A 9,367-nucleotide genomic window follows, 5' to 3' on the forward strand; every position below is an offset into this window, starting at 1 on the left:
GTAGGAGATGGTGGGTTTGGTCTGGACTGAATTCGGGGGCAGGGAAAGAAAAACAGAAGGAGAACAGGAAATGAAATCTTTCTTCTGGGTTCTGTGAATGTGGGGCGTGAAATCCAGTGATATTACCAGCAGGGTTTGGGGGATATTCCCCTGTGTGAGGACACAAAACCCTGGATGGGCCAATATCAGAGGCCCGTTGCCCTTGCACAGCAGCCATGAGGTCCCTGGAAAGTCAGGGGATGGGCTTGAATAAGAACGGCCAGACTGGGTCAGACCAAAAGTCCATCTAGCCCAGTATCCTGTCATCCATCAGTGGCCAATGCCAGGTGCCCCAGAGGGAATGAACAGAACAGGGGATCATCAAGTGAGCCATCCCCTGTCGCCCATTCCCAGCTTCTGGTGAACAGAGGCGAGGGACACTCAGAGCAGTGGTTCTCAACTGGGAGTCCTTGTTCCCTGTGGGTCCATGAGCCCTTCTGGGGGCGTCATGGGTCCCCACCTCTAAAACCTGGTGCCCCGAGCCCTGGCACCCGCCCCCCATGGGCTGAAGGCCTCAGCCGCAGCGTCCCCCTGCGGGGCTGAAACCGGGAGCAGCGCGGGGCTGAAACCCCTCCGGCCTCCCGCAGTGAAGCTGGAAGTAGCGGAGCTGAAGCCCGGATGCAGGCAGAAACCTTGAGCCCATGGACAGAGTTGAGGGGGCACAAGGCTGTTGCCCCTCCAAATTTCAGTGCCTTATCCAGAGTGGGACAGGCCTGGGGCCAGCCCCCCAACCTCCTCCTCTCCCCCAGCCCGGCTCAGACCCTTGGCCAGGTTGTAGGTGGGAAGCCAGAGCCAGGCAGTGCAGGCAGCTGCTGCTCCGGCTGGTGTCCTGGAGCAGGCAGCCAGGGCATTCCCCTGTCTGCTGCTGGTGCCCGGGGTCGTGGCTGCTCCTCAGTTCCCAGCCCCCTTTGACTGCTCACGCAGCCAATCAGAGCTGCCCAGGTGGGGACCCGGCTCTGGGGCCGGCAGAGCCCTCGGGGAGCAGGCGCCGGCACACAGCCCCAGACAGGTGGGTGGCCTGCTGAGGTGAGTCGGGGGTGGAGGTGGCGCTCCCTCCCTGGACCCCGCTGTGCGGAGCTGGCCCAAGCCCCCCCAAATAGAAGTCAAACTACGCCTATGCCCAAAGGTCCCACTCCTGGCCCCCGAGTCCCGAACCCAGCAGGAGGTAGCAGAGCGATTCCTCTGTAGGCTGCAATGTGGTGTGTGGGGAGGGGATGTGTCGGAAGGGGAGGAGGGATTCGGAGGCAGAGATGGGGGTCATGGGAGTTACAGAGCCCCCAGCCCGGCACTCAGACCTGCTTTGTCCTTTGCCCTCCATTTACTCTCTACTCTTCCCCCATCCCCTTCCCACCTGACCCCAGAAGTTCACCCCCCTCCCCCCGAACTCACTTTAGTACTCCCCTCCCCCCACACGGGTCTTATCCTTCCAGAGTCCATGTTTGCAGAGGGTGAGCTGATTAAACCTGGGGCTCATTAGAAACAGGCTGTGTTCTACTCCCTCCGCTCTCCCTGCCATACTCCACACCCCTGCTGTCCCCTCCACTTCCCCATCTTCCCTCCTCACTCCTCCCCATCACTCCTCCACTTTCACTCCTTCCCCCCACTGGTTCCCCTCCCCTCCATCCCCACAGTGCCTTCTGCTTCCCCCGCAACCCCGCTCCTCCCCATGCAGGTCCCACCCAAAAGCCATCCTCTAAGGCTGTGTTATGTCTGGTACAGTCCAGGCTGTACGATCTCGCCATGCAGCCAGCTCAGCCACTGCCCGTGATGTGCACACAGCGGCAGGGAGCACCAGAGGGATTCCTCTGCCTGCAGCTGGATTTGGTCTCTAAATCAGGCTTTTCTGGTTTTCATTTTCACCCAATCAGCAGGGTGCTGCCAGTGGATCCCTAGAACATTCCCTGAATTTTGGAATGGATCGGCTGCAGTGTCCAACAGATATCGCATCACAGACACAGGTAGAAATCCCTTTGAGTGGTACGTCGAGCCTCGCTTCCCCCTCCGGCAGGAAAGTTGGAAGCACTTACATTTCCCTTCCGGTGTCTGAGTTTGTAGGGGGGATTTCATCCCCTGAATGTGTATGTGTGTGTCACTGCAGGGGGAATCTCAACCTGCAACACAGCACACGCAAAACTGAAGCCCCACACTACTCACTGACAGAGGGATTCAACCCCCTGGGAAGGGGAAGCTGCCCTTGTGTCCCTCTGCACCTCCCTTGCTTACCCAGCACCCAGATCTTCTCTCTATCCCAGGTAGTCTCTTGCAAACTTGCCCCACCTCCTATATTCACCTCTTTTTCCCTTCACAGTCTCATACCTCTCACAGCTGCTATTTCCCCACATGCCCCTGCCCACCCTAAGTCTCCTTACACTCCTTCCTGCACCTCTTCCCTCTCCTTTCTACAACACACACCTTCCCCTGAAGCCTCCTAAAGCTCCCCCTGCACCCCACTTCCCCTCCACTCCATCTTCCCTACCAAACCCACACATCTTCCTGAACCCCCTTAATGTCAATCTGCCCCCCACAAATCACCCTGCACTCTGCTCGGCCTCCCTCTAGCTCCTGACACTTACCCTGTATCCACCTCACCCCACTCCCCACATTACACAGCACCCTCCCACCATCCGCCCCACACCCACACTTTACCCCCCTCCGTTTCTCATGCCTTCCCCACTCATTCCCTTTACCACCACCACTTTGCCTCTAACTCCCCACATTCCCTTTTCTATTCAGTTTCCTATCCAGTCTCCCAAGCACAGAGCTGCAGCCATATTCCCTGCGGAGAGCATGGCTCCTGTTTCAAAGAAAACCATGGGAGGTGGTGGCCATCTTTATTAGGGGAAGCCTCACTTCTACATGCCAAACGTGTAGGGAAATGGTCGCCATTTTGATTTCAGACCCCCTGAAAGTGATGGGAGATGGCAGCCATGTCGAACAGGGGACAGTGCAAGTACTATCAACCTGTGGAACTCATTGCCAGAGGATATTGTGATGGCCAAGAGTATGACAGGGTTCAAAAAAGAACTAGATACATTCATGGAGGATAGGTCGATCAATGACTATTAGCCAGGAATGGTAGGGATGGTGTTCCTAGCCTCTGTTTGCCAGAAGTTGGGAATGGGTGACGGGGAATGGATCACGTCATGATTATCTGTTCCGTTCATTCCCTCTGAAGCACCTGGCATTGGCCACTGTTGGAAGACAGGATACTGGGCTAGATGGACCTTTGGTCTGATGCAGTATGACTGTTCTTATGTTCCGTGCTAGGAATTGTGAGATCATGGGATAATTTTATAACTCTCAACTAAATATTGTGAGACCTGTGATGAAATCACTGGAGTCAACAGCACTGGGCATCACAGTTTCACCACAGAAACAGTGTAGGTTTTTAATGAACAATTTGAGAAATTTTACCCTTCTTCCCCAGAGAAATCAGGGAGATTTACCAGCCTTACCCATCACATGGTTGACCACTGCACATGGCACCTCCTCCTGGTGGCTCTGGGGATTAGCTCCTGACAGGTGCTGCACTCTGGCAGTGTCTCTCCCATCATCTTGTGGACCCCTCTCACCCCTGGAACTGCAGTTTCCTCTTCATGACTCAGCCCTTGGGCCGGGTCACCATACGTGTTCCCCGCCTTCCATCTGGGCTATCAAAGTCCCTTTTGACAATCTGGGGCTCAGGCAGTCTCACTGCCTCACGAGTGCCACTTCATCAGTGGCTGGTAGGGGGACTCGGGGCCCCCCCACCTACTCTGGGTCCTGGCTCAAGGGCCCTCTAATCTGCAGCCAATCTCTGGCCTACCCCGTACCTCGCTACTTTTCCCCTGAGCCTTGCTACCCTCTCTGGGTCTCCCCTTTCACTGGGTTTGCAAAGCCAAGCTCCCTCCTCCCAGGGCGTGACTGCAGCCTGCCTTTCTGCTGCCCTGTCTGTAACCAGCTTCCTGGCTTATATAGGCCCCGCCTGTCCCTGCATAGGTGAGCCTCTCTCTAATTAGCAGCCTCTAGCCTAAAGTTCTGCTGTTTGCAGCCTAATTAGCTGATTGGGCCCAACTAGCCCAATTCAGCTCTTCCAGGGCCATTGTGGGGAGCACCCCGCATCACAAGGCCTGAGACTGAGCTGGGGGCATTGTGACTGGGGGAACAGGTCCTGAGTGGGGGACTCTGGCTGTTTCAGGGGCAGGTGACCTTCGAGGAGGTGGCTGTGTATTTCACGGAGGAGGAGTGGGCTCTGCTGGACCCACTTCAGAGAAACCTCTACATGGATGTGATGCAGGAGAATTATGAGAACATGACCTCGCTGGGTAAGAAATCCTGTCCCCTCAGGTATTAGAAGTAGGGGGATCTCTAATTAACCAAAATTGGCTTCTACTCAGGGTTCTTTCCTGGTCCCCTAGATTTCAGGGGGATCAACCCCATAGTCCCCAGAATGCTTGAGAGACAGCCTGTCACCTCCATACCCCTTCCAGGGAAGAGGTAATTCGGAGACAGTGTGGAGATATTAATCAATCCCCATCAAAGGGAGAGTGTGGGTGGTGTGTTCCTCTTGTCTTTTTAAATATGGGCTCATTCTGGGATTGTGTGTCCTCTTCTTCCCAGGACTGGCACTGTGCCTGGAAAGGGCTCTGGTCTCAGCAGGGTTTCAAAGGGGTAAGAGGTTGAATGAAGTCTTGTTCTATGCCAGATTCTTAAAATCCCCCAGTGTGGAGATCCTTGAATCGCCTGCAGAAGAAACGGCACATCTCCCAGGAACCATCCGATCTGCTTGAATGATCTCCAGGAACATTTCCCCATCTGTTGGTTTTATTCAAGGGCACCCTCCCACCCAGCACAGCACATCTGGAAACGTCTGTGTCCCCGAGTAACTGTAAGACCCTGGTTTCACCTCTTTTCTTTCCCTGGAGCAGGATTTCCCATTCCCAAACCTGAGGTGATCTCCCAGCTGGAACAAGGGGAAGAACTGTGGGTCACAGAGCTACAGGCCTGTGTGGAAAGGGAGATCCCGAGAAACTCCACCCCAGGTGAGAAATTAATTATATGGATTCACAATCCACTCATTATTGGCACAAACAGCTGGGATTCCCACAAAGGACCTACAAGTTTCTCGCTTTCTGCCTCACTTTACCTGGGTCTGGATTGTCCCCAGCAGGTACTGTGTCCTCACAGCAGATGTCACTCATGGCTCCTGTCTTTCCAGTCTCCCCAAGAGATATTCCTGTTTGTTCCACCCCTTAGCCATTCCCCTTCCTTAGCTTCCCTTTTTCCTCGACACAGGGAAGGACTCATGTCTGGATTCTCTCTCTGTCCTAGCAGGTGAGGGGTTGGTGGGTGAGAATGAGGAGAAGAATCCTGAACAGAAAGATGCTGAGCAAGTACAACCACAGGGGACCTTACTGGGAATATCTGAAGGTGATGTTTCCCAGAGTCTGGTGCAAGGGGATACCTGTGAGAGTCAGCCCAGACCAGAGAGGCTGCAGGAAGACCACCAAGGGGAGAGACAGAATAAATCCACTCTCCGAGATGGAAGTTTGAATAACCTGAATGAAACTGTGATCCGCCCAAGGATCTGCACTGAAGAAAAACCGCATGAAGATGCTGGATGCAGGAAAAATTTCAGTGAGAGTCCACACCTGATTGTACATCGAAGAATCCACAAGGGGGAGAAAATCTATAAATGCTTCGAGTGTGGGAAAAGCTTCAGTCGTAGCTCAAACCTCATTGCGCATCAGAGAGTCCATACGGGAGAGAGACCCTATAAATGTCCAGAATGTGGGAAAAGCTTCAGCCGCAGCTCAAACCTCATTGCACATCAGAGCGTCCACACGGGAGAGAGACCCTATAAATGCCCCGAGTGTGGGAAAAGCTTCAGCCGCAGCTCAAATCTCATTGTACATCAGAGTGTCCATACGGGAGAGAGACCCTATAAATGCCCCGAGTGTGGGAAAAGCTTCAGTTGTAGCTCACATCTTATTGCACATCAGAGAGTCCATACGGGAGAGAGACCCTATAAATGCCCCGAGTGTGGGACAAGCTTCCGTTGTAGCTCACACCTCATTACACATGAGAGAGTCCATACCGGGGAGAGACCCTATAAATGTCTTGAATGTGGGAAAAGCTTCCGTTGTAGCTCACACCTCATAGCACATCTGAATGTCCATACAGGACAGAGACCCTATAGATGCCTCAACTGTGGGAAGAGCTTCAGTGGTAGCTCAAACCTCATTGCACATCAGAGAGTCCATACGGGAGAGAGACCCTATAAATGCCCCGAGTGTGGGAAAAGCTTCAGCCGCAGCTCACATCTCATTACACATCAGAAAGTGCACATGGGAGGGAGACCCTATAGTTGCCTTGACTGTGGGTAAAGCTTCAGTTACAGCTCAGTCCCTATTAAACATCAGAGAACTGACACTCTAGGGAGACCTTATGTGTGTTCTGTCTGTAGGAAAAGCTACAAGGCAAAGGTTCTCAAATATCCCACCAGAAACTGCACACAGGATAGAAGGTGGTGGGAGCTCTCGCTGGGGGCAAATGGGTCTGTGTCCTCCTGCAGCAAAGTGTAAATGTGGAGGGTCTGGATAAGAGTAGAAGGCAAGTGGATCATTTTGGTTTCAGTGGGGGATGGTTCGTGTTGGCCAGGGACGAGGGAACTCTTGGTACTGAGGAGCTGGTCGTTTCATGGTCGGAGGGAGCAGGTAATGGGATGAGTTGGGTGACATTTCAGTGGGTTACACACACACTTTTACAGTACAGAGAAGAGGTAAAAATCCCTGGTCGCAGTTTGTGTCTGCCCCTCATCTCTGCCCCTTGGGATGGAGGTAGGGGGACGTTATTCAGGGAAGCAGTGAAGGGGGCCTGTGGGTCTGTAGATATAAAGCAGTGAGAGCTGCTGGTCTGAAGTGACAGGATTTCAGAACAGGGCTCAGTGTACTGGCTATCTCTACAGACAGTGAGGTGGGCTGGAGATTGGGGAATTCATGGGGAGTTTCCTGAGGAGGTGAGACCTTTGGGATATTGCACTGTTGCTGTGCAGGCAGTATGGTGTAATAGTGAAAGCAGGGAGTTTAGGAATCAGGACTCTGGGTGGGGAGTAGGGTCTAATTACTCCTGGGGGAATTCTGCACTAAAAAATTAAATGCCAAAAAAATAAAAAGTCTGTGCACAATATTTTAAAATTCTGCAAATTTTATTGGTCCAAATAAAACTACATAATCATGCCAGTTTCAATTATTTTAGTAATTTATTTCAAAATATCTGTCAGCAAGTCTGTCTGTAGCAATACAGACATACACAAAAATTCCCCCAGGAGTAGAGAGTTAAAGAAACCGTTATGACAACCCAGTTCCTGTTTCTCTGCCCCCTCCATCCCCCAGAGCCCAGCCGGGGGGCCAGACACCCACAACCCCTCCCCTCGAGAGCCCAGATGTGCGTCCCCAGCCAATACACCTAACCTGCCTACCTCTCCAGAGCCCAGCTGCGGGCCCTCCCCAGCCCACCAGGACCCAGCCGTGCCCCCCCAGCCCAGGCACCTGCCCCCTTCCTGCCCTCACAAAGCCCAGGGATAAGCCTGATGCTGGGTCCCAGGCTTGTGTGGCGGTTACTGCACTCCACCGCCTCCTTCCTTCAGGGCGTGCTGGGAATTGCAGCTGCCAGGAACCCTCCAGCTCCCTCCTCCCCCCGCCCAGCAGTGTTGTCTTGGCTCTACTGGGTCCAGCAGCCCCTAGTGACGACCAGCAGCTCTGCAGCCCATTTCTGTAGGGGAAAGGAAATTCTGCGTGCACATTACTTTCTGCAAAATTCTGCATTGTGCAATGGCACAGAATTCCCCCAGGAGTAAGTCTAGTGGGTTAGAGTAGGAAGGACAGTGAAACCTATGAATCTGCAGTCCTGCATTCCATTCCTAGCTCTGCTAATGGTTACATTTGTGACCTTCTACCAGCAGCCCGTCTCCTTTCCTGGCTTTCCCTGGTGGGAGACTGTTTTAGTAAGCCAAAGGGAAAGTTTTAGCTGGATTCCTTTGTCCCTGTCTCCATGCAGAGGCTCTGTTCATGTTGTCACATGCTGGGGTTATTCCTGAAGGAACTGCCCTAGGAGGATTTTTCTCCATTTTCTGGATGGTCAGGGAGACAAGAGGGTCTCGTGTTTCTGGAAATGTGGGTTTCAGGAAAGTCTTTTTCTTGTTGACGTTTTTACCTCTGTTGGTTTCTGGTTTTTCAAAGAAATGCTAATAAAATGTTGGCTGTGATTCTCCCATCACCCTGGGTGTCCCACAAGTTTCCTGTGTTCTTGAGCTCTAGGGATGGTGGGCCAGGTGTCCCAAACCGGGTCAATTCCTCCCTTATGCACTGCCCCTCAGCCGGAATTGCTCATTACACCAAATCCAGCCCTTTTGCTGAGGTCTCTGTGCATCTGGTTTTAAAAGGGGATCTGGGCTCCTCCATGTCTTTGTTCTTGTGGCTCTGAGTGACTCTGGGTTCAGTGTCTGTTTCTTCCCTTCCCCTGTCCGACAGGTTTAATCAGTGCAGGGGATAAACCACCTCAGAATCCAGGAGCCCTGGCTGGGCGTGAGCCCCAGCGGTTGCTTAGAACTGGAGCAGCTGGTCATTGGGAGGCTGGATACATGAATGTTTCCAGATGGGGAGCAGCCCATCTCCTCCTTGGCAGCATCTTCAATGTCTCTTCCCTCTTCCTGCTCCGTGCCTAGCTCAGTGTGGGATCCAGTGACTCCCAGGCAGAATTGTGACATTTCCCCATGGACACAACAGCTGCAGGCTCTCAGATGTCCTCCATCCCAGGTCATCGTTTCCCACCAAATGCCTGCTCCCACTCCCAGGTTCCTAGTGGTTTCTCTGATGCTCTTGCTCCCTCTATGGTAACTGTTGTGATAAATGGACCTACAAATTTACTGTCATTGTCAGTGATGCCATTTCAGAATGGGGGGGGGGGGGTTGAGGGGAAGAGGAACTTTAACCATGATTCCAGGAGCTACTTAGGCACCTGAAAACTCTATTTCTTTTGGCAGATGATAGCCTAGAAATTACCTGCCAGGAGCACTGTATCTGATTCCTATATAAAGAAAAATATATATACAAACACCAGTTAAAGCCATATTTTAATTTTATATGTAAGTTTAGAACAATCAGGAGATAATGCAGTAAAATATTCTCAATCCCAAGCCTTGAGGTTTCATAAGAACGGCCATACTGGGTGAGACCAAAGGTCCATCTAGCCCAGTATCCTGTCTTCCGCCAGTGCCTGGTGCTTCAGAGGGAACAAACAGAACAGGCAATCTTCAAGTGATCCATCCCGGGTTGTCCACTCCCAACTT

The 9,367-nt window shown here is 52.7% G+C and overlaps 1 protein-coding gene across 1 annotated transcript in view; it reads left to right on the forward strand.

Annotated features, from left to right (window-relative positions):
* LOC140898287 (uncharacterized) overlaps window positions 1-8,327 on the forward strand; it is a 9,234-nt gene extending 907 nt beyond the window's left edge. Inside the window, exons 2-5 of the mRNA XM_073311924.1 lie at window positions 1,908-1,997; window positions 4,217-4,343; window positions 4,947-5,060; window positions 5,350-8,327. Of these exons, the coding sequence (XP_073168025.1) occupies window positions 1,908-1,997; window positions 4,217-4,343; window positions 4,947-5,060; window positions 5,350-6,404 (1,386 nt within the window). The 3' untranslated portion in view covers window positions 6,405-8,327. The remainder of the gene's footprint in view (window positions 1-1,907; window positions 1,998-4,216; window positions 4,344-4,946; window positions 5,061-5,349) is intronic.
* Window positions 8,328-9,367: the final 1,040 nt, after the last annotated feature.

The sequence above is a fragment of the Lepidochelys kempii genome, chromosome 14, assembly GCF_965140265.1.
Source record: "Lepidochelys kempii isolate rLepKem1 chromosome 14, rLepKem1.hap2, whole genome shotgun sequence".
Classification (NCBI taxonomy): domain Eukaryota; kingdom Metazoa; phylum Chordata; order Testudines; family Cheloniidae; genus Lepidochelys; species Lepidochelys kempii.